Source organism: Anomaloglossus baeobatrachus, chromosome 2 (assembly GCF_048569485.1).
Source record: "Anomaloglossus baeobatrachus isolate aAnoBae1 chromosome 2, aAnoBae1.hap1, whole genome shotgun sequence".
Lineage (NCBI taxonomy): Eukaryota > Metazoa > Chordata > Amphibia > Anura > Aromobatidae > Anomaloglossus > Anomaloglossus baeobatrachus.
This window is the reverse complement of record NC_134354.1, coordinates 704,199,152-704,223,680: the sequence shown is the minus strand read 5'-3', so window position 1 is coordinate 704,223,680 and position 24,529 is coordinate 704,199,152. Positions and strand designations below refer to the sequence as shown.

Genomic DNA, 24,529 nt, shown 5'->3' with positions numbered 1-24,529 from the left:
AAAAACACGGCCTCTCGGTAGTATATAAAGTGCTTAACTCCCCCGGTAATTGTCCTAAACAAGCGTATATGAGGCGCTGGGAAGGGGCTCTTCAACCCCAGACCAATGGTGGTCTGCTTCTGGCGACCTGCAGAAATATTCCTCCTGTATCAATCATCTTGAGCAGCTTAAGAAAGTTCACTTTGACTGGTACTAGACCCCGCTGAAGATTTCCAAATTCCGTGGTTCCTATCCCAAATCCTGCTAGAACTAGAAGGGCTGCTCGGGTGTTGGTTCCCTAGGGCACGTGTGGTGGGATTGCCCGCTCATCCGGCCTTTTTGGGAAGAAGTGTCTAACATTATTACCTCAGTTACAGGCCTGGCTGGAAGTTTGAGCGGTCCGCTGGCGGTTTTGGGGATCGGTTTACATATATTCCCTGGCGATTTGAGACCAATTGTATCACACATTCTAATAGCAGCACGTATGTGTCTGGCAGACCACTGGAGAGAAATAACTATATCCTCTAAATTGGAAATTATCCAAAAAAATCAATAAACATTACCAATACGAGCTCCTTCTGACCTCAGATCTGTTTACCAAAAATAAAATAAGGAATCGTTGGTCCCCCTGGGTGGTGTCCAAATTCTCGTCCTTCCAGTCCTGATTGGTGGACCTGTTATCTTATTACCTATGATCCCTACCCTTGCTTCCTATGTTGCAAATTGTATGCCCTAACCTTACTATGCAGAATTTTCAGCTGTTATCTGTTTTTACTTTGAATTCTATTGTCCTGCTGTTATAGGACACATTTTTCAACTGTCCGCATGTTTGTTGCGGTGTATAACCTGTACTATGTAAAATCTTAATAAAAATGTATTGAAATAAAAAAGATCTCTGTTCCAGAGTGGGATCTTCTAGTCTGCCCTCTGAGGTCTTTCCAGCTCTTTTATGTATATATTTGAAAACCATGGATTTCTCTGGAATAAGACATTGGATTCTAGATAACAAGGTAGCATTTAATTCAACTTTAAACAGCTTAACAGGGTTGACGCCTTTAAATATTTACAGTAGGCCAAATTCACAATTTCCTACATGCTCCTAAAACAGAAATAGAAAACTAGGCTGAACATGATGGAGATATATACATTTCTTATTTTAAAACAGTATTTTCTTTCTAAAAGGAGGCTGCTTTTGTTGGGATTGGTGGAGGGTTGACTGTCAGGATTCACCAGTATTAGAAATGTAAGACCAGCACCATTATAAGCAAAAGACATGTCCCTAGTGTGATCAGAGCCTTAGCATAAATGCAGTAACTTAGAACATATAAATCTTATGTCGTCCTCCAAATAAACAACATGTAACAAAAACTATTTTTTATTAAATAAAATGTTGAATTTCCAGATAAATGTTCTCATTCTTATTTTTTTGTGGCTTTGGCCTTTGGACTAAAAAAAGAAGATATGTTTTTCATTCCACTTTTATCCACTTTAGCCAGGGATTTCTGAGCTGCAGTCATCTTACCATTGGTCTGTGAACGGAAAATACAGAACAGTTAATTTTCCTCATTTCCCCACATTGTCAGGTCCATAAGATGTGCTAAAAATCTCACACATTCACATCACCACCTTTCCACTTGGTTTCCTATTCACATTAAGTAAATTTGACTTGTACATATCTAATATGTAGTCACTATTCCTTCCGGTCACCGCTCTGCAGTTCTCCTCCGGCTTCCGAGATCATCAAGTCCAAAATGGTACTGCAAAGCTCTGCGTTAGGACAGAGTCACACTTGCGAGTGCCTCGCGTGTAACTCGCGCGAGTCTCTCATTGAATCACCCGGTACGGACTCGCACTCTCCTGACAGGAGCGGGTCGGTTGCATGTATGTCTATGCAGCGGAGATGCTCCTGTCATGAGAGTGAGAGTCCATGCCGGGTGATTCAATGAGAGACTCGCAAGTGTGACTCTGGCCTTAAACCTGAACCAGTGCCACTCTTGCTTTTCCATTGATGTGGAATGGATCATCATCGATAATGACAGTACTGTGCACACCCTGGGGCATAGAAAGGCTAGAGAGTCGTAGTTCAGAGTTACCAGTGTTCCTTATGTCCCCCCCTCCACCCCTTATATTTTGGACATGAAGAGAACAGGTCCTGATCTGTGGAAGGAGCAGCAGAGTAGAAGACAGAACCTATAGCAACTATACATTAGAAGACCATGGCTTTAACATGAAATCTTTCCCCTATTTTCGAATTTTTAAAAAATGAAAACCAAGCGTTTGGATGGAGTGATGATGCTCACCACTAAAGTGTAAGTAACCCGATTTCTGAATGAGATTCACGGGCAGCCGGTTAACATGTTCAGGCCCAGGTAAGGCTAGTTTCACACATCTGGCTTTTCGCCGGTTTGCCGGATTCGGCGCACGCCAGTACAGTATGATACAGTACAGTGGCAGCGCCGCAACTTCTGGGTCACAACATGACAGCATGTGACCGGCGCTTGTCGCGCTGCCACTGTACTGTATACACTGTACTGGCGTGCACCAAACCCAGCAAAACGGCGAAAAAACGGATGTGTGAAACCGGCCTAATGCTTGATATCACCTGTCTGGGACTCTGCGCAATTATCCAGAATCTCTGAATAAGTGGGATCAGGCAAGTAAAATCTTTAAAGGGAACCAAATTTTTCCTTATTAACCTAAAAGAATCACCTTCTGCAGCTCCTGGGCTGCATTCTATGAAGGTGCACCTTAGCCCTGACTCCCCTTCCAGACCCCAAAAATAACTTTATAAAACTTGGCCCTTAGGTATGCTAATTACCTGTGTTGACCAGATGGGCGGGCTCATTTTCTCCTCCTTTCCCCCCTCCTGCTGCTGATCACTGTCCTCCGTCAGGCCGGGCTGATCTCCGGTGCTCTCACCTTAATTGCGGAGATGAGCCCGACCCGTCTGCAGCTGTCGTGAACTGAATCGCAATCACCGGGGAATCAATCACTCGGCGCTCGCGGTTCAGTCCTGCAAACCCCGAGTTCAGTCTAGGCTGCACTCCGGAGCTCAGGTGAGAGCTCCAGAGTTCAGAGCAGGTAACCACGGCCAGGCCTGGTATTACTGGAGATTCCTCCAGTAGCCAGTCCGACACTGTGTATGAGTAATTTTGACCAATGACTCTGATCAAAAACAGATAGGATTTTTTTACTGCCGCATGCTCTAGTCATCAGATTCCTTTTTTAAATTATTTATTTCTTTTTCTCCAAGGCTCATCAAAACTATTTACTAAAATTCTAAAATTCCATTTCTGCTTTTATTTTACATTCTTACACAAAGGATATAGAAATTTTATAATTTAAACACAGAGAAGGACACCCACATTGGACAAGCAATAGATGATAGGCAGTAAGAAGCAAAAGACAATCACAGATAGCAAGGAAATAAATGTGGCTGCCCAGATCTGGTCTGTATGAAAAGTTTATTATACTGAAAAACTTCCTGTTTGTTGGTAAAAATAAAATAATATATCTCTGCCCACCTTTTTGCCTTTGTCATTTGAATTATATTTTGAGTAGTCCTCTTCTGCTTCCACGGGCTTGTCAGACACTTTCCTTTTCTGCAAATTTAGATGGGGGGACGTACTCAGTACATTTTTACATCAAGGTCCAAAAGGGAAAGAATCAATGTATTAAGTTGGCAACATGATTGGACTAAGGTCCAGTCCATATCTGGGGAATGAGTATGTTTAGCAATCAGAAAAACAAAATAACGAACAAAGAAGTTTCCCAAAAATGTTAGTTTCTCTGTGAAGATACGTAAGAGGCCTTATTGTCTTAGAGATGCTTCTAAAATTCTGTAATGTTTAGATACGGAAGATGCCACTGACCTGAGAAATCTTCCTGCTCATATTCCCCTCCCGCTTCCCAGTTTATCCACTAAATGTAAACTAGTTTTAGGCGTTGTACTATTAAAGCTCTTGAAGAAACCTTGGCATAATGGTATTACTGCAATTTATTAGGAAAGTGTTAGTTCTGATTGATGGAAATGCTAGCTGCAGCAAAGCAGACGGATGTGGTGCACAAGGAGATACCTTTGTCGGCGGCTCTGGGGTTGGACTGGAGACCTCTGGCAGCCTGAAAAGCACAAGGACATAAAAAATAAGCAACAATACCTTAACAACACAAACAGAGGCTATTTGTGAGAAAGTTAAAGGGTTTGTCTCATGGTGTTGAACAGGAGTGCACCGCTCTTCTGCCGCACTAGGGGGCAATATGCTCCTGACTAACAGTTCACACCACAAGCATGGTAGAGTTTCTGGCCCGAACTGTGCCCTCTCCAATGCTGCAACCACAGCAGCTTTCCCTCTGCAGCATTGAGGGAGCGCATGGCAGAGGCTGACTGGATCTAATGATCTGGCCAGCTTCAGAGCAGTGCTGATAACCTCTATTGGAAGGAGCTTGTAAACACTATTCTTCTTGCCTAGAAGACTAGCCACCTCTGATAGACTACAAAAGTGGACGATAACATAGGAAATTACCAGTATACAAGTTAAAAATCCCTTGCTCCGGCTCTAAGGCTGGTGTCACACTTGTGATTGCTTCACGTATATCTCGCGCGAGTCTCGTGGTGCATCACCTGTCATGGACTCACACTCTCCTCACAGAAGCATCTCAGCTGCATAGAAATGCATGCAACCAACCCGCTCCTGTGAGCTGAGTGTGAGTCTGTGACAGGTGATGCACCACGAGATACACGCGAGGCAATCACAAGTGTGACACGGGCCGAAGACTTACATTGAGAGCTTGTGGAGTATCGTTTCCCTACTGGCCAGTTAGAATTTGTAGTCACTAGATGGTGCCACGGAACTGCAGCAAAGTTCATAAAAAGGCGATGACGCTAGAGGGTGAGTATATTACTAGGGACAGGGACCTTAGATTAAAAGTATCAATCCAATGCAAAAATAAAGAGAATTTTGTTTACTTACCGTAAATTCTTTTTCTTATAGTTCCGACATGGGAGACCCAAACCATGGGTGTATAGCTTCTGCCTCCGGAGGACACACAAAGTACTACACTCAAACGTGTAGCTCCTCCCTCCGGGCTATATACACCCCCTGGATGACAATCTAACCAGTTCAGTGCAAAAGCTGAAGGAGGACATCCACCCATAAGTAGAGATAGAGTAAAACTCGGAAAGACCGGAACTCTGTCTACTAACAACAGCCGGTGAAACACACGGAACAAAAAACTGCCAACAGGCAACAGGGAGGGTGCTGGGTCTCCCATGTCGGAACTATAAGAAAAAGAATTTACGGTAAGTAAACAAAATTCTCTTTTTCTTCATCGTTCCTTATGGGAGACCCAAACCATGGGACGTTCCAAAGCAGTCCATGGGTGGGAAATAAACCAAACTGAGAAGTAGGCAAAACCTAACTTCACAAATGGGCGACAGCCGCCTGAAGAATGCATCTGCCCAAGCTCGCATCTGCCGAAGCATGAGCATGCACTTGGTAGTGCTTCGAAAAAGTGTGCAGACTGGACCACGTGGCAGCCTGACAAACCTGCTGAGCCGTAGCCTGGTGCCTGAAAGCCCAGGAGGCACCGACAGCTCTGGTCGAGTGCGCCTTAATCCCTGGTGGAGGAGGCACCTGAGAGCACTGGTAGGCATCGGTGATAGCCGACCTGATCCAACGAGCTAGGGTCGGTTTAGTAGCAGCGAGACCCTTGCGCTGACCAGTGGTTAGCACAAAAAGTGAGGTGCACCGCCTAAAAACGGCGGTGCGTGACACATAGATTCGGAGCGCCCGCACCAAATCTAAGGAATGCAACGCCTTCTCAAAGCGATGCACAGGGGCCGGACAAAGAGAAGGCAATGAAATGTCCTGGTTAAGGTGGAAAGGAGACACCACCTTAGGGAGAAAGTCCGGAGTCGGACGAAGAACCACCTTGTCTTGGTGAAACACCAAAAAGGGGGATTCCGAAGAGAGCGCAGCCAAATCAGAAACTCTCCTGAGAGAAGTTATGGCTACTAGAAAAACAACTTTCTGTGAAAGTCTAAACAAAGGAACCTCCCTGAGAGGCTCAAAGGGGGGTTTCTGTAAGGCCGTGAGGACCAGATTAAGGTCCCAGGGATCCAAGGGCCACCGGTAAGGAGGAATGATGTGAGATGCGCCCTGCATGAAGGTGCGCACCTGAGCCAGTCGGGCGATACGCCGCTGGAACAATACCGACAGAGCCGACACCTGTCCCTTGAGGGAATTGAGGGACAGTCCTAGCTGTAGACCGGACTGTAGAAAAGACAGGATGGTCGGCAAGGAGAACGGCCAAGGAGCATGGTCGGAAGAGCGACACCAGGACAGGAAAATCCTCCAAGTCCTGTGGTAAATCTTGGCCGAGGAAGACTTCTGAGCCTGAGTCATAGTGGAGATGACCTCAGAGGGAATGCCTGAAGCCGTCAGGATCCAGGACTCAAGAGCCACGCCGTCAATCTGAGAGCCGCAGAATTCTGGCGGAAGAACGGACCTTGAGAGAGAAGGTCTGGGCGGTCCGGGAGGTGCCACGGCACCCCTACGGACAGACGGAGCAGGTCTGGGTACCAAGCTCGCCTGGGCCAGTCCGGAGCAATGATTATGACTCGACGGCCCTCCATTCCGATCTTGCGCAGAACCCTGGGCAAGAGAGCTAGAGGGGGAAACACATAGGCCAGACGGAACTGAGACCAATCTTGAACCAGTGCGTCCGCTGCGAAGGCTTGAGGATCGTGGGAGCGAGCCACGTAAACCGGAACCTTGTTGTTGTGCCGGGATGCCATTAGATCCACTTCCGGAGTGCCCCACTTGCGGCAGATTGATCTGAACACTGACGGATGCAGGGCCCACTCGCCGCTGTCCACGGTTTGACGGCTGAGATAATCGGCCTCCCAGTTTTCCACGCCTGGGATGTGGACTGCAGATATGGTGGACTTGGAGTCCTCCGTCCACTGGAGGATTCGTTGAACCTCCAACATCGCCAGACGGCTGTGAGTCCCGCCCTGGTGATTGATGTAGGCAACCGCTGTCGCGTTGTCCGACTGAACTCGAATGTGCCTGCCCGCCAACAGGTGGTGAAAGGCTAGGAGAGCTAGAAACACAGCTCTGATCTCCAGCACATTGATCGAGAGGGCTGATTCGGACGGAGTCCAAGTGCCCTGTGCTCGGTGATGGAGAAATACTGCTCCCCAACCGGAGAGGCTGGCATCCGTGGTGAGGATCACCCAGGACGGAGTCAGGAAGGAGCGTCCCTGAGACAGAGAGAGAGGTGCCGAAGCCACCACTGAAGGGAGCTCCTGGTCTGTGACGACAGAGCCACCAGCCTGTGCAAGGAAGAGATCCGCTTGTCCCAACAGCGGAGAATGTCCAGCTGCAGGGGACGCAGATGGAACTGGGCAAAGGGAACCGCTTCCATTGACGCCACCATCTGACCTAGCACCTGCATGAGGTGTCTGATGGAATGACGGCGATGCCTCAGCAGAGAGCGCACCGCCAGACGAAGGGACTGCTGTTTGACTAAGGGCAACTTGACAAGTGCCGGCAGAGTCTCGAATTGCATCCCTAGGTAAAGAAGCACTTGGGTCGGGGTCAGAGTGGACTTGGGCAGGTTGACAAGCCACCCGAACTGAACGAGCGTGGCGAGAGTGAGTGAGACACTCCGCTGGCAGTCTGCACTGGATGAGGCTTTGACTAGAAGGTCGTCCAGGTAAGGAATCACTGCCAACCCCTGGAGGTGCAGAACCGCAACCACTGCTGCCATGACCTTGGTGAATACTCGAGGGGCCGTGGCTAAGCCGAAGGGGAGAGCCACGAATTGGAAATGTTCCTCTCCGATTGCAAAGCGTAGCCAACGCTGGTGTGAAACCGCAATAGGCACATGCAGATAGGCATCTCTGATGTCGATGGATGCCAGAAAATCTCCTTGGGTCATTGAGGCAATGACCGATCTCAGAGATTCCATGCGAAAGTGCCGCACCTGAACATGCTTGTTGAGAAGCTTGAGATCCAGGATGGGCCGGAAGGAACTGTCCCTCTTGGGGACTAGAAAGAGGACGCGGCTTCGCGCGCCAGTTGGGTTTACGATCCTTGGCTGCGGTAGTGGACGAGGTCGAGGGCTTAGAGGATGACCAGTTAGAGGAACGAAAGGAACGAAACCTCGATTGGTTCCTGCCCTGGACAGGTTTCCTGGTTTTAGTTTGTGGCAAGGAAGTACTCTTCCCGCCAGTAGCTTCCTTAATTATTTCATCCAGTTGTTCACCAAACAGCCGGGACCCAGCAAAAGGAAGACTCGCAAGGTACTTCTTAGAGGAAGCGTCTGCTTTCCACTCTCGAAGCCACAAGATCCTGCGGATCGCGAGGGAGTTAGCGGAGGCCACCGCCGTGCAGTGAGAAGCCTCCAGGATGGCAGACATGGCGTAGGATGAAAAAGCCGAAGCTTGAGAAGTTAAGGCATCCATCTCAGGCATAGAGTCCCTGGTGAGGGAATGTATCTCCGCCAGAGAGGCAGAGACTGCCTTAAGAGCCCACACTGCCGCAAAAGACGGGGAGAACGAGGCTCCTGCCGCCTCATATACAGACTTGGCCAGAAGGTCAACCTGGCGGTCAGTGGGATCCTTAAGAGAAGTGCCATCAGCCACAGCTATGACTGTGCGGGCTGAGATTCTGGACACCGGAGGGTCTACCTTTGGAGACTGGGCCCATTCCTTAACCACCTCTGGTGGAAAAGGAAAACGGTCATCAGAACTACGCTTCGGAAAACGTTTGTCAGGACAGGCCCTGGGCTTGGTAACAGTGGTCTGAAAACTGGAGTGGTTAAAAAACATACTCCTAGCTCTCTTAGGTGAGGTAAACTGGTGTATCTCTACCAGAGAGGCTTGTTCCTCTGACTCTGGTGGGTTGAGGTTCAGTACGGAGATAATGGACGCAATCAAGTCACTAACATCCGCATCACCCTCAGACAAGTCAATGGGGTACATAGAGGTAGCGTCTGAGCCCACAGTAAACGAATCCTCCTCGCCCTGCACCTCGGCTCGTGAATCAGAGCCGTGGGACGAGGAAGGAGAAGGGTCCCTGCGTCTCCGTTTAGGGGGACGGGGTCCTAGGACATGCTCTGAGAGCTCTGCAGAGCTCGGAGCAGCAGAGGCACCCTGAGAAGAGGGCTGATGCATGGTCAGCAGTGTCCGGGACAGCTGCCCCATGGAGTCGGCAAAAGACTGGGAAATAACTTTGGAAAAGGATGCTACCCAAGCCGGGGGTTCAGCCACCGGGGCCGGAGCAGCCGGAGGGACCCCTGAGGAGGCTGCAGGCTGAGACACAACCATGTTAGCACAGGCATCACAATGTGGGTATGTGCTTGGCTCTGGCAGAATGAGCTTACATGCAGTGCATATAGCGTACAGGTTTGCAGCCTTGCTCCGGGTGACAGACATGCTGCTGAGGTGGAAGCTCTGCAGTAAGAATACACTCGTATAGAATGTCCTGAGAGTGTATAATAAAGCCCACAACCAGAGGTTGTGGCTTACCAGACCGCTCTCTGTGTGCCCTCCGGATTCCACAGCTCGGACCCCCAGTAAAGCGTCAGCCTTCCTAGAAAGCAGCAGCCAGCGCCGATCAGTGTGAGAAACGCTGAGAAAATGGCGCTGGGAGGAGGAGGGGGGGCGGAGATTAGCCCAAGAGCGGGAAACCGGAGGGCTAAGGAGAGATGCAGGGGAGGGAAACATCTCCTCAGAGAGGAGTGTCCTCCCCTCTGCTGGATGGCCGGTGGGCGGCGCCACTCTATTCCCCTGCATGAATGACATGCAGAGGAAGATGAAACCGAAACTAGGCCCAAACAGAAGCCGGGGCCTAGATTTTAACATGCGGCCGACGAGCAGGCACCTTCGGCGCGGTTCTCAGGGGAAACCCCCAGACCCGGCCGGAATTTACAGTAAAGATAAAAAACATACTTTCCCCCTAATAAAAGTACCCGGGACCCCTGAAAAACGTCTCAATACTTAGCTTTTGAGACGCAGGGCCAGTCCCTGAGGGGGGGTTAAAGGGAACCTGTCATCAGAAATTTCGCCCAAAAGCTAAAAGATTCCCCCTCTGCAGCTCCTGGGCTGCATTCTAGGAAGGTCCCTGTTATTATTGTGCCCCATGTGAGACCAAAATAAAGCCTTTATAAAGTTCTACCTTTTTGTATGCAGCTTCTGTAAATCTGACACGGGGGCGGGCTCTCTGCCGTCCGTTATTCTGCCTCCTGGTCCTGTATGCCGCCCCCATCGCTCCTTTCCATATCTGATGCACCGCCCACTGCTCCAGCCATCCCCACGCATGCCCAGTGCCAGTCTCACAGGACTGAGCAGTGTGACCGCTGGTGACGTGTGCGCAGGCAAGTGATTATGGACGGGACTGTGACTGTTATCAGCAAGTACCCGGCCATAATCTCGTGAGCGCGCAAACCTCTCCAGCATTCACACTGAGCTCAGTGTAGATGCTAGACTGTATGGGCTGCTTCCAGGGATGACGTCCCTTTGTCATGTGATAGGGACGTCATCCCTGGAAGCAGCCCATACAGTCTAGCATCTACACTGAGCTCAGTGTGAATGCTGGAGAGGTTTGCGCGCTCACGAGATTATGGCCGGGTACTTGCTGATAACAGTCACAGTCCCGTCCATAATCACTTGCCTGCGCACACGTCACCAGCGGTCACACTGCTCAGTCCTGTGAGACTGGCACTGGGCATGCGTGGGGATGGCTGGAGCAGTGGGCGGTGCATCAGATATGGAAAGGAGCGATGGGGGCGGCATACAGGACCAGGAGGCAGAATAACGGACGGCAGAGAGCCCGCCCCCGTGTCAGATTTACAGAAGCTGCATACAAAAAGGTAGAACTTTATAAAGGCTTTATTTTGGTCTCACATGGGGCACAATAATAACAGGGACCTTCCTAGAATGCAGCACAGGAGCTGCAGAGGGGGAATCTTTTAGCTTTTGGGCGAAATTTCTGATGACAGGTTCCCTTTAAACGCTCCTTCCAGCAGGAACCAGACAGGGCTGCGGATGGAGACCGGTCTCCTGCAAGCAGAGAGGACCGAGACGGCTCCCACTTCAAACCAGAGCCTCTCAGAGGATGTTGAAGGAGCGCGGCATGTGAAGGCTCCAGCCTTGTAAAGTCAACCTTAACAGCACCGCCGACACAGTGGGGTGAGAAGGGACATGCCGGGAGTCCAGACTGGACCCGCTTTTCTTCCAAATCTTTAAAATCAAAATAAAAAATCAGAGAATGCATGTGTGTGACCTCCTGAACACAAAGCATTGAACTGGTTAGATTGTCATCCAGGGGGTGTATATAGCCCGGAGGGAGGAGCTACACGTTTGAGTGTAGTACTTTGTGTGTCCTCCGGAGGCAGAAGCTATACACCCATGGTTTGGGTCTCCCATAAGGAACGATGAAGAAAAATAAAATATTTCAGATTATTTTATTTTTTTTACAAATAAATCAATAAATACATTTATAATCTTGCAATTTTTACACTGACCACTGGGACTTTTTTATTTTTTAGACTCTTACTTCCTGGCCCTTTCAGGAAGAGTTTTCAGAAATGCTTGTTACCATCAGAGGTAGGTAGGATTACACAGAACTAAAACTCATGCACACACTCATTAGATGATTCAATACAAAACATAGGGTTACAATCTGACCATTACTGCTAATGTACATGTGGGTTTTTTTTTTTGTCTAAAGCGGGGTTTACACGCTGCGACATCGCTAGCATCGGCTAGCGATGTCGAGCGCGATAGCACCCGCCCTCGTCGTACGTGCGATATTGTGTGATCGCTACCGTAGCGAACAACACTTACCTGCTGTGTGACGTCGCTCTGGCCGGTGACCCCCTCCTTTTTAAGGGGGCGGTTCGTACGGCGTCACAGCGACGTTACACGGCAGGCGTCCAATACAAGCGGAGGGGCGGAGATAAGCGGGACATCCCACCCACCTTCTCCCTTCCGCATAGCTGGTGGACACAGGTAAGGAGATGTTCCTCGCTCCTGCGGCTTCACACACAGCGATGTGTGCTGCCGCAGGAACGAGGAACAACATCGCTAATATAAAGTAAAAGATTTTTTGTTTCAGGATGACCTCTCTGCGGCAAACAATTTTGGCTGCTTTTGCGATCGTTTTAGGTCGTTCATAAGTGTCACACACTGCCATATCGTTAATGATGCCGGATGTGCGTCACTAACAACGTGACCCCAACGATAATTCATTAACGATATCGTAGGCGTGTAAAGCCCGCTTAAAGAAACCCAAGTGGCCAGAGTGAACACACATATATATATATATATATATATATATATATATATATATATACACACACACACGCATACACACACACACGCACGTACACATTATTGTGTGGTGACTACTGCTGGGACGCAGTTGCCTTGTGGCACCACTGTATAGTGTGAGCACAGGAGGTTTTTTAATAATTCAGAGGCGTCATAAACTACAGTAGTAGCGGGCAGGCATGTTTTGTTATATGGTTAATTTTTGGCACATGTGAATGGCTTGTGGCATATAAATTATCTCAAAAAATTGTCGCTCCTAGGCTTACCTTTAGGCCATGTTCAAACGATCAGTATTTTACATCAGTATTTGTAAGCAAAAATGCAGAAGTGGTGCCCGTGTTTGTATTATACGCGTCCTCTGATTGTTCCACTAATTTTTTTTGGCTACAAATACGGATGTAGAATACTGACCAAATACTCAACATATGAATGTGGCCTTATTGCTCCACTAAGGTAGGTCGGCCATGCTACAAATTTATATTCTTTACATTATAATATATAACGTTTGATTGCCATCTATTATATAAAAATGGAAATGGAAAACATCAGTAAGGTGCACTGTTTAAAGTCGGCCTAAATGACATGGGGGGGAGGGCTTCTATTAAAAGACTAACAAAAAAGAAAAGCTTTTGTGAACATCGAATACAGAATCTCATTCCCAATAAAGTGAGACTCATACATACTGTTTCTCTCTATTGATGCCAGTGTCAGCCTTACCCTAAATACGCAGAAAGCTCATTGCGAAGATCTTCGGGTATGTATTCTGAAATCAGTCCATGAGCATAGCGCACATAGTCCTCTGGAAGAATGGAAAGAAATGGTCAAAAGAGGCAAAATGGTGCGAGCAGAGTCTATGAGAACCTCCTGTACGGGAAGTTACAGCACAACCTTAAATGAGCTCTCCCATTTAGGATATTTAATCCCTTTACCACCCGACAATTTTCCGTTTTTTGCCTTTTCCTCCCCTAATATAAAGAGCCATGACTTTTTTATTTTCCTGTCAACATGACCATATGAGCTACAAGAAAATGGTAAAAATCTCCAAGTCCAGTGAAAGGAAAAAAAAAAGTGAAATTACACAATTGTTTTTGAGCTTCTTATTTACTGTATTTTTTGGACTATAGACGCACCGGACCATAAGACGCACCCTGGTTTTAGAGGAGGTAAATAAAATTTTGAGCAAAAAATGTGGTCATTACACACTTATGGGGCGAGGATCTGCTGCTGACACTGTTGTGGGGGTAATGTCCCCAAACTCTCTACTAAGGTACCCCATCCTGGTAATAATCATCCTGCCTTATATACAATCCCCATCCTTGTATATATGTCCCCCATCCTGGTATGTGCCCACATCCAGGTACTGTATATGCCCACATCCAAGTATGTACCCCCATCCTGGTATATGGCCTGCATCCTGTGGCACACAAAAAAATGGTTAAAGCCACATTACCGTACTTATTTTCTTTATTAAAGGGAATCTATCACTTGTTTTTCCACATCAGGAATTACCCTCAGGTTAAAGGGAATCTGTCAGCAGGGTTTTATTATATAATCTTAAAACAGCATGCTGCAAGGGTTAATACAGAGAATTCATCCAGGTGTCTCTTATCACAAGGAGTGTTGTTGTTTACCTGTTATGTTTGTTTTAGCTCCAGTAGCTTATCATTGGTGTGACATGCAGGCAAGCTAGCCCTTGTCTAGCACTATTCACAAAAAAACAGATCAATTCTGGAGTAACCGGAACACAAAAAGCACCAATATTTGGGGTTAAAGTGTTGCCTTGGGCATGAAAAAATACTGGATGTAACATTCACACCAATAGAGTGAACCACATATCTTCCATTTTGTCCTATATAATTAAAACTACATATAGTATTAAAATTCTCAACACATATATGTATGTCCTACTGTCACATGAGAGATATATTGGTAAATCCATTTGTACATCGCCCAGTGACATATACGTCTCCTCTTTCAGTATGCGGATAATTATTGGATCTAAATAAAATGACTTGTGGCTGATTGATTTTATAATGATTGTAAACTTTTTTATTTATTCTTGATTGTAAAGTTGACTGGTGGAGCGATATAACTATTCCCTTTTTCTTGGGCTATACCGCCGGATGGTGCACTAAATTGTGAACCAATTTGTAATTTAGACCCTTAAGGCCTCTTTACACGCTGGGGTCACGGAATTGGTGACGCACATCTGTCCGCTTTAGCGATGCCGTTGCGTGTGACACCTATGAGCGATTTTGCATCGTCGCAAAAACGTGTAAAATCGCTCATCGGTGACATGGAGGTCCATTCTCGAATATTGTTGCTGCTGCAGTAACGATGTAGCTAGTCGTTCCTAAGGCAGCACACATCGCTACGCGTGACACCGCAGGAACGAGGAACCTCTCCTTACCTGCCTCCCGCCCGCAATGCGGAAGGAAGGAGGTGGGAGGGATGTTCGTCCCGCTCATCTCCGCCCCTCCGCTTCTATTGGGCGGCGGTTCAGTGACGCTGCTGTGACGCTGAACGAACCGACCCCTTAGAAAGGAGGCGGATCGCCGGTCACGGCGACGCCGCAGGGCAGGAAAGTAGTGTGACGGGTCCGCGCGATGCTGTGCGCCACGGGCAGCGATTTGCCAGTGTCGCACAACCGATGGGGGCGAGTACCCACGCTAGCGATATCGGTCACAATATTGCAGCGTGTGAGGCGGTCTTTAGGGTATATTTATATAGACTTCATTTATTTTTAAAAAAAAAAAATTCTTCGAAACCAATAAAAAACGGATTTTTGTGTACTCACCGTAAAATCGTTTTCTCTTAGCCATCATTGGGGGACACAGGACCATGGGTGTTATGCTGCCTATCCATAGGAGGACACTAAGTAGATGCAAAAGCATAGCTCCTCCTCTGCAGTATACACCCACTGGCCGGGCCAGGCAACCTCAGTTTTAGTAGACAAGCAGTAGGAGAAAAAAAAAACAGTAAAAACTTCTCAACAGAGGAACATGAGAAAAGAAGATTCATAACCAAATAAGGTACTGAGAGAACCAAGGCCCAACAGGGCAACAGGGTGGGTGCTGTGTCCCCCAATGATGGCTAAGAGAAAACGATTTTACGGTGAGTACACAAAAATCCGTTTTTCTCTGACGCCTCATTGGGGGACACAGGACCATGGGACGTCCTAAAGCAGTCCATGGGTGGGAAAAATAAAAAACAATACAACGCAAGCCAAGGACTAGGAACCAGTCCCAGACAGCCTGGAGCACCTACTGAAAGAGGTGCTCTACTGCCGTTTGCAGAATTTTCCTACCCAGATTTGCCTCAGCTGAAACCTGGGTATGGACTCTGTAATGCTTTGAAAACGTATGTAGGCTAGACCAGGTCGCAGCCTTACACACCTGTTCCACTGAAGCCTGATGCCGAATGGCCCACGAAGCGCCAACTGCTTGCGTGGAATGAGCCCGCAGCCCACTAGGAATGGGCTTGAGTTGCAGGCGGTAGACTTCCTGGATCGCAGAGTGAATCCAGCGAGCCAGCGTCGCCTTTGAAGCTGCCTGTCCCTTTTTAGGCCCCTCAGGAATGATGAACAAAGAGCCCGTTTTCCTAAAGGGGGCTGTCCTGGATATGTAATATCTTAGAGCTCTGACGAGGTCTAACGAATGCAGAGACCTTTCCACCCTATGAACTGGGTGTGGACAAAAAGGCAGAACAATGTCCTCGTTCAAATGAAACGGGGTAGGAACCTTTGGAAGAAAATCCGGAAGGGGGCGCAGAACCACCTTGTCCTGATGAAAAATCAGAAAAGGCTCGCGGCAAGAGAGTGCTGCCAGCTCCGAAACCCGTCTGATGGACATAATTGCCACCAGGAATGTTACCTTCCAGGACAGAAGAGCAAGGGAGGATTCCTTGAGAGGTTCAAAGGGAGACCTCTGGAGACCGTCCAGCACGAGATTGAGGTCCCATGGGTCCAGCGGCCGTTTGTACGGGGGAACTAGATGGGAAACGCCCTGGAGGAAGGTCTTGACTTGCGGTTTTTGTGCCAGGCGGCATTGGTAGAAGATTGAGAGCGCTGAGACCTGCCCTTTAAGGGAACTGAGAGCCAACCCCGCTTGCAAGCCAGACTGTAGAAAGTCGAGAATTCTGGGGATGGCCAGAGGCATAGGCTTCACGTTAGTTTCCCTGCACCATGAAAGGAAGATTTTCCACGTACGGTGGTAAATGCAGGATGAAGCAGGCTTTCGGGCGCTGATCATGGTGGCAATAACCGCGGGGGAGAATCCCGCTCGTTAATACCCCGGTCTCAATGGCCATGCCGTCAGCTTCAGGGCTCTGGAGTTCTGATGGGAAGAAGGGAATTTTGTTTACTTACCGTAAATTCCTTTTCTTCTAGCTCCTATTGGGAGACCCAGACAATTGGGTGTATAGCTTCTGCCTCCGGAGGCCACACAAAGTATTACACTTTAAAAAGTGTAACCCCTCCCCTCTGCCTATACACCCTCCCGTGCATCACGGGCCCATCAGTTTTGGTGCCAAAGCAGGAAGGAGGAAACTTATAAATTGGTCTAAGATAAATTCAATCCGAAGGATGTTCGGAGAACTGAAACCATGAACCAAAAGAACAATTCAACATGAACAACATGTGTACACAAAAGAACAACAGCCCGAAGGGAACAGGGGCGGGTGCTGGGTCTCCCAATAGGAGCTAGAAGAAAAGGAATTTACGGTAAGTAAACAAAATTCCCTTCTTCTTTGTCGCTCCATTGGGAGACCCAGACAATTGGGACGTCCAAAAGCAGTCCCTGGGTGGGTAAAAGAATACCTCGATAAAAAGAGCCGAAAACGGCCCCCTCTTACAGGTGGGCAACCGCCGCCTGAAGGACTCGCCTACCTAGGCTGGCATCTGCCGAAGCATAGGCATGCACCTGATAGTGTTTCGTGAAAGTGTGCAGACTCAACCAGGTAGCCACCTGACACACCTGCTGAGCCGTAGCCTGGTGCCGCAATGCCCAGGATGCACCCACGGCTCTGGTAGAATGGGCTTTCAGCCCTGAAGGAATCGGAAGCCCAGAAGAACGGTAGGCTTCAAGAATCGGTTCCTTGATCCACCGAGCCAAGGTTGACTTGGAAGCCTGCGACCCCTTACGCTGGACCCAGCGACAAGGACAAAGAGCGCATCCGAACAGCGCAGGGGCGCCGTGCGAGAAATGTAGAGCCGGAGTGCTCTCACCAGATCTAACAAGTGCAAATCCTTTTCACATTGGTGAACTGGATGAGGGCAAAAAGAAGGTAAGGAGATATCCTGATTGAGATGAAAAGGGGATACCACCTTAGGGAGAAATTCCGGGACCGGACGCAGAACCACCTTATCCTGGTGAAACACCAGGAAGGGGGCTTTGCATGACAGCGCTGCTAGCTCAGACACTCTCCGAAGTGATGTGACTGCCACTAGGAAGGCCACCTTCTGCGAAAGGCGTGATAGAGAGACATCTCGCATCGGCTCGAAAGGTGGTTTCTGAAGAGCCGTTAGCACCCTGTTAAGATCCCAGGGTTCCAGCGGACGCTTGTAAGGTGGGACTATGTGGCAAACTCCCTGCAGGAACGTGCGGACCTGCGGAAGCCTGGCTAGACGCTTTTGAAAAAACACGGAAAGCGCAGATACTTGTCCCTTGAGAGAGCCGAGAGACAAACCCTTGTCCATTCCGGATTGAAGGAAAGAAAGAAAGAAAAGTGGGTAAGGCAAACGGCCAGGGGGTAAAACCCTGATCAGCGCACCAGGATAAGAAGATCCTCCAAGCCCTGTGATAGATCTTGGCGGACGTTGGTTTCCTGGCCTGTCTCATGGTGGCAATGACATCTTGAGATAACCCTGAGGACGCTAGGAGCCAGGACTCAATGGCCACACAGTCAGGTTGAGGGCCGCAGAATTCAGATGGAAAAATGGCCCTTGAGACAGCAAGTCTGGACGGTCTGGGAGTGCCCACGGTTGACCCACCGTGAGATGCCACAGATCCGGGTACCACGACCGCCTCGGCCAGTCTGGAGCGACGAGGATGGCGCGGCGGCAGTCGGACCTGATCTTGCGTAACACTCTGGGCAGCAGTGCCAGAGGAGGAAATACATAAGGCAGTCGAAACTGCGACCAATCCTGAACTAATGCGTCCGCCGCCAGAGCTCTGTGATCTTGAGACCGTGCCATGAATGCCGGGACTTTGTTGTTGTGCCGAGACGCCATGAGGTCGACGTCCGGCGTTCCCCAGCGGCAACAGATCTCTTGAAACACGTCTGGGTGAAGAGACCATTCCCCTGCGTCCATGCCCTGGCGACTGAGAAAGTCTGCTTCCCAGTTTTCTACGCCCGGGATGTGAACTGCGGAGATGGTGGAGGCTGTGGCTTCCGCCCACAGCAGAATCCGCCGAACTTCTTGGAAGGCTTGACGACTGCGTGTGCCGCCCTGGTGGTTGATGTACGCGACCGCCGTGGCGTTGTCCGACTGTATTCGGATCTGCCTGCCCTGCAGCCACCGCTGGAACGCCTTTAGGGCTAGATACACTGCCCTTATCTCCAGAACATTGATCTGAAGGGAGGACTCTGTCGGAGTCCAGGTTCCCTGAGCCCTGTGGTGGAGGAAGACCGCTCCCCACCCTGACAGACTCGCGTCCGTCGTGACCACAGCCCAGGATGGGGGCAGGAAGGATTTTCCCTTCGACAAAGAAGTGGGAAGAAGCCACCACTGAAGAGAGGTTTTGGCTGCCAGTGAAAGAGAGACGTTCCTGTCTAGGGACGTCGACCTCCTGTCCCATTTGCGGAGAATGTCCCATTGAAGTGGACGCAGATGAAACTGCGCAAAGGGAACTGCCTCCATTGCTGCCACCATCTTCCCTAGGAAGTGCATGAGGCGCCTCAAGGGGTGTGACTGGGCCCGAAGGAGGGATTGCACCCCTGTCTGCAGTGAACGCTGTTTGTCCAGCGGAAGCTTCACTATCGCTGAGAGAGTATGAAACTCCATCCCGAGGTAAGTCAGTGATTGGGTCGGTGTCAATTTTGACTTTGGGAAATTGATGATCCACCCGAACCTCTGGAGAGTCTCCAGAGCAATGGTCAGGCTGTGTTGACATGCCACCCGGGAGGGTGCCTTGACTAGAAGATCGTCTAAGTAAGGGATCACCGAGTGGCCCTGAGAGTGTAGGACCGCCACCACTGCTGCCATGACCTTGGTGAAGACCCGTGGGGCTGTCGCCAGGCCGAAAGGCAGTGCCACGAACTGAAGGTGTTCGTCCCCGATGGCGAAACGCAGGAAGCGTTGATGCTCTGGTGCAATCGGCACATGGAGATAAGCATCCCTGATGTCGATTGATGCTAGGAAGTCTCCTTGGGACATCGAGGCGATGACAGAGCGGAGAGATTCCATCCGGAACCGTCTGGTTCTCACGTGTCTGTTGAGCAGTTTGAGGTCCAGAACGGGACGGAATGATCCGTCCTTTTTTGGCACCACGAACAAGTTGGAGTAAAAACCGCGACCACGTTCTTGAAGGGGAACGGGGATCACAACTCCTTCTGCCTTCAGAGTGTTCACCGCCTGAAAAAGTGCATCGGCTCGCTCGGGGGGCGGAGATGTTCTGAAGAAACGAGTCGGAGGACGAGAACTGAGCTCTATCCTGTAACCGTGAGACAGAATGTCTCTCACCCATCGGTCTTGGACATGTGGCCACCAGGCGTCGCAAAAGCGGGAGAGCCTGCCACCGACCGAGGATGCGGTTTGGGGAGGCCGAAAGTCATGAGGAGGCCGCCTTGGAGGCGGTTCCTCCGGCGGTCTTTGTAGGACGTGACTTAGACCGCCATGCAGAAGAGTTCCTCTGGCCCTTCTCTGACCTGTTGGACGTGGAGGAATGGGACCTGGCTGAGGGCCGAAAGGACCGAAACCTCGGTTGTATTTTTCGTTGCTGAGGTCTGTTTGGTTTGGACTGGGGTAAGGACGAGTCCTTTCCCTTGGATTGTTTAATAATTTCGTCCAATTGCTCGCCAAACAAACGGTCGCCAGAAAATGGCAAACCGGTTAAGAACTTCTTGGAAGCAGAGTCTGCCTTCCATTCGCGTAGCCACATGGCCCTGCGGACTGCCACCGAATTGGCGGATGCTACCGCTGTACGGCTCGCAGAGTCCAGGACGGCGTTCATGGCGTAGGACGAAAAGGCTGACGCCTGAGAAGTCAAAGACACAACTTGCGGAGCAGAGGTACGTGTGACCGCATTAATCTCAGACAGACAAGCTGAGATAGCTTGGAGTGCCCACACGGCTGCAAAGGCCGGAGCAAAAGACGCGCCTATGGCTTCATAGATGGATTTCATCAGGAGCTCTATTTGCCTGTCAGTGGCATCCTTGAGCGATGAACCATCTGCCACTGATACTACGGATCTAGCCGCCAGTCTAGAGACTGGAGGATCCACCTTGGGACACTGAGCCCAACCCTTAACTACGTCAGGGGGGAAGGGGTAACGTGTGTCATTAAGGCGCTTAGTAAAGCGCTTGTCCGGAAATGCTCTGTGCTTCTGGACAGCATCTCTGAAGTTAGAGTGATCGAAAAACGCACTCCGTGTACGTTTGGGAAACCTAAACTGGTGCTTCTCCTGCTGCGAAGTCGACTCCTCTATAGGTGGAGTTGGGGGAGAAAGATCTAGCACCTGGTTGATGGACGCTATAAGGTCATTTACTATGGCGTCCCCTTCAGGTGTATCTAGATTGAGAGCAACGTCAGGATCAGAGCCCTGAGCTGCGACCTCCGCTTCATCCTCCAGAGAGTCCTCATGCTGAGACCCCGAACAGCGTGATGAAGTCGGGGAAGGTTCCCAGCGAGCCCGCTTAGCCGGTCTGGGACTGCGGTCCGTGTCAGAGTCCTCACCGTGGGACCTAGGTGTCACCCCAGGAGCACTTTGCTGCGCCGACCGAGAGGGGCCTGGGGGCGATGAACTCACAGTGCCCTGGGCCTGTGTTACCGATCTGGACTGCAAGGCTTCTAGTATCTTAGCAGACCATTTGTCCATAGACTGAGCCATGGACTGTGAAAGCGACTCAGAGTTTCTCAGCCAAAACTGCAAACTCTGTCCCTGCCACCTGGACAGTGGAAGCCGGCGGTTCTACCTGAGCCGAGGGTCCCACCAGTGCCCGAGGCTCCGGCTGAGTGAGTGCCACAGGGGCCGAGCATTGCACACAGTGAGGGTAGGTGGAACCTGCAGGTAACATAGCCGCACAAGAGGTACAGGTTGCAAAATAAGCCTGTGCCTTGGCACCCTTGCTCTTTGCGGACGACATGCTGTTGTCTCCTCTGAGAGTGATCAGTGAGGGTATATAGCCAAAAGCAAAATAATGCGGCCGAACAGAGAAAATGTATACTATATATACATATTATATATATATATATATATATATATATATATATATATATATATATATATATATATATATATATATATATATATATATATATACACATACACATACACACACACACTTCGGCACCTCAGGGGGGCCAGCACCTGGTAACCGGTGTGGCTTACCGACCGCCCAAAGCGGTTGTGTGTCCACCAGATTCCCCGCCTGGGCCTCCCAGAGCTGTGGAGCTCGTTCTGAAATCCTCCACCTGCAGAAGTGATTGTAACAATGGCTGCCAGAGTTCTCAGGGGAGGAGGGAGCCGTGGGCGGTGACTAATAAAGTGCGGGAATCTGGTGCCCCACAGTGCTCAGTGAGGGGGGAGGAGAACACCTAAGTATGCTCCAGCCCTCACTGCCGACGTCCAGTCGACCGTCCCGCCCTTACCCCTGACTGGCAGGCCCGGGGGCGGGAGTTATGGTACTAGGCCGCAGAAGCCGGGGACTAAATTTAATAACGCGGCCGACGAACAGGCGCGGTCGGCGCGGTAGTCCCAGTCGTCACAGAAAAACAGCAGCCGCTGCAGCGTCTGTAACACAGGCGCTCCATGCGCCGTCCCCAAGGGGACACAGAGTACCTTTTAGATGCAGGGCCTGTCCCTGATGATACCCAGTCTCCTGTCCGTCAGATTCCCCCAGGGGCTGCGGAGGGAGCCCGGTCCTAGTGAAAGGTGACCGGTTAGGATCCCACTTCTCCCAGAGCCTCTAAGGGATGGGGAAGGAAAACTGCATGTGGCTCCAGCCTTTGTACCCGCAATGGGTACCTCAACCTTGACAGCACCGCCGACTTAGTGGGGTGAGAAGGGAGCATGCCGGGGGCCCCGTGGGGGCCCTCTTTCTTCCATCCGATACAATCAGCAGCTGCTGCTGACTAAAATGTGGAGCTTGCGTGAATGTGTGCCTCCTTCAACACAAAGCATAAAACTGATGGGCCCGTGATGCACGGGAGGGTGTATAGGCAGAGGGGAGGGGTTACACTTTTTAAAGTGTAATACTTTGTGTGGCCTCCGGAGGCAGAAGCTATACACCCAATTGTCTGGGTCTCCCAATGGAGCGACAAAGAAATGGGCCTTTGGGTCAGCAAGTCTGGGATGTCTGGAAGGCGCCACGGTACGTCTGCGAGCATTTGTACTAATTCGGCGTACCAAGCTCGCCTGGGCCAGTCCGGTGCTATCAGTATCACCGGGACTCCCTCTGCCTTGATCTTCCTGATTACCCGCGGCAGCAGGGGTAGAAGTGGAAATATGTAAGGCAGGCGGAAGTGGTGCCAGGAGCAGACTAGAGCATCCGCGCCGATGGACTGCGGGTCGCGTGACCTGGCTATGAACACGGGTACCTTTGCATTCAACCTTGAGGCCATTAGATCCACGTCTGGTGTGCCCCAGCGAGTGCAGATGTGTAGAAACACTTTTGGGAGGAGAGACCATTCTCCGACGGCCAGGCCTTGGCGACTTAGAAAGTCTGCTGCCCAGTTCTCTACCCCCAGTATGTGTACCGCTGATATCACTGACCCCGTCGATTCGGCCCAGCTGAGGATCTTGTGGGCCTCGAGATAAGCCACTTTGCTGCGGGTGCCGGTACACTGCTCCCCAGTCTAGGAGGCTGGCGTCCGTGGTCAGGACCAGCCAGTTCACTGGGATAAAAGATCTCCCCTTCAATAGGGATGAGGACCGAAGCCACCAGCGGAGTGCGTACCTGACTGAAGGCGTCAGGTGAAGATGTCTGTCCAGGGAGAAGGGGCTCTTGTCCCAGGCCACTAGAAGGGCTAGCTGCAGTGGGCGGAGGTGCAGTTGAGCAAAGGGTACTGCTTCCATAGCCGCCACCATCCTGCCGAGTACCTTCATGCTGAATCGAATGGAGCGAGACGGAGGACGTAGAAGGCAGCGTAACGCTCGTTGAAGAACGATTGCCTTGTCCAGGGGGAGGTAGATCAAGCCCCGATGGGTGTCCAGGGACATGCCCAGGAAGGTGATGGATCGTGATGGGATCGGGGAAGATTTGTCTAGATTCACTAGCCACCCTAAGCGGGATAGTGTGTCCACAGTGATCTGTACGCTGGTTGAGCAGTCGCAGAAGGAGGGGGCCTTGATGAGGAGGTCGTCCAAGTAAGGGAGAATGACTACTCTCCTGTCGTGAAGGACGTTCATGGCGGCCGCCATGACTTTGGTGAAGACCCTTGGTGCAGTGGCAAGGCCGAAGGGTAGAGCTACGAATTGAAAGTGGGAGTCCTGAACTGCGAAGCAGAGGAACTTTTGGTGATCTGGGGCGATGGGTATGTGCAGGTACGCGTCCTTGATGTCTATGGAGGCGAGGAATTCCCCTTCGACCATGGATGCAATAATGGACCTTAGGAACTCCATTCTGAATCTCCGTACGTGCACATGTTTGTTCAGGTGTTTGAGGTCCAGGATGTGTCGAACTGACCCATCCTTTTTGGGGACCACAAAGAGGTTGGAATAAAAACCTCTGAACTTCTCGTCGTCCGGGACAGGTATTATCACTCCTGCTGTTTGGAGCGAGTGGATTGCTGAGAAAAAAGCTTTGCGTTGTTTTCGAGTCTTTGGGGGGGGGGGGTTGAGAGAAAGAACCGACTCGGGGGTCGGGTCCGAAATTCTATGTGGTAACCGGAAGACATAAGGTCTCGCACCCATTTGTCGTCTGTGGCGGCAGCCCAGATGTGTTGAAAGAGCCGCAGTCGAACTCCTACAATGAGTGTGTCTTCCGGGGCGTAAAAAGGAGTCATGAGGGGGGAAAACGTCGTGGACGAGTCTCCCTAGTCCTGGACTGTTT

At 50.2% G+C, this 24,529-nt stretch overlaps 1 protein-coding gene across 2 annotated transcripts in view; it reads right to left on the bottom strand.

The window, feature by feature from the left end:
- Nucleotides 1–975: 975 nt before the first annotated feature.
- Nucleotides 976–24,529, bottom strand: part of RNASEH2B (ribonuclease H2 subunit B) — a 107,558-nt gene continuing 84,004 nt past the window's right edge. Inside the window, exons 8-11 of one of the 2 annotated variants that reach the window (XM_075334574.1) lie at nucleotides 13,037–13,118; nucleotides 4,056–4,098; nucleotides 3,504–3,581; nucleotides 976–1,508 (exon numbers count right to left, since the gene is read on the bottom strand). In XM_075334574.1, coding sequence (XP_075190689.1) covers nucleotides 1,398–1,508; nucleotides 3,504–3,581; nucleotides 4,056–4,098; nucleotides 13,037–13,118 — 314 coding nt within the window. In that variant the 3' untranslated portion in view covers nucleotides 976–1,397. The remainder of the gene's footprint in view (nucleotides 1,509–3,503; nucleotides 3,582–4,055; nucleotides 4,099–13,036; nucleotides 13,119–24,529) is intronic. The other variant, XM_075334575.1, reaches the window with a different exon arrangement.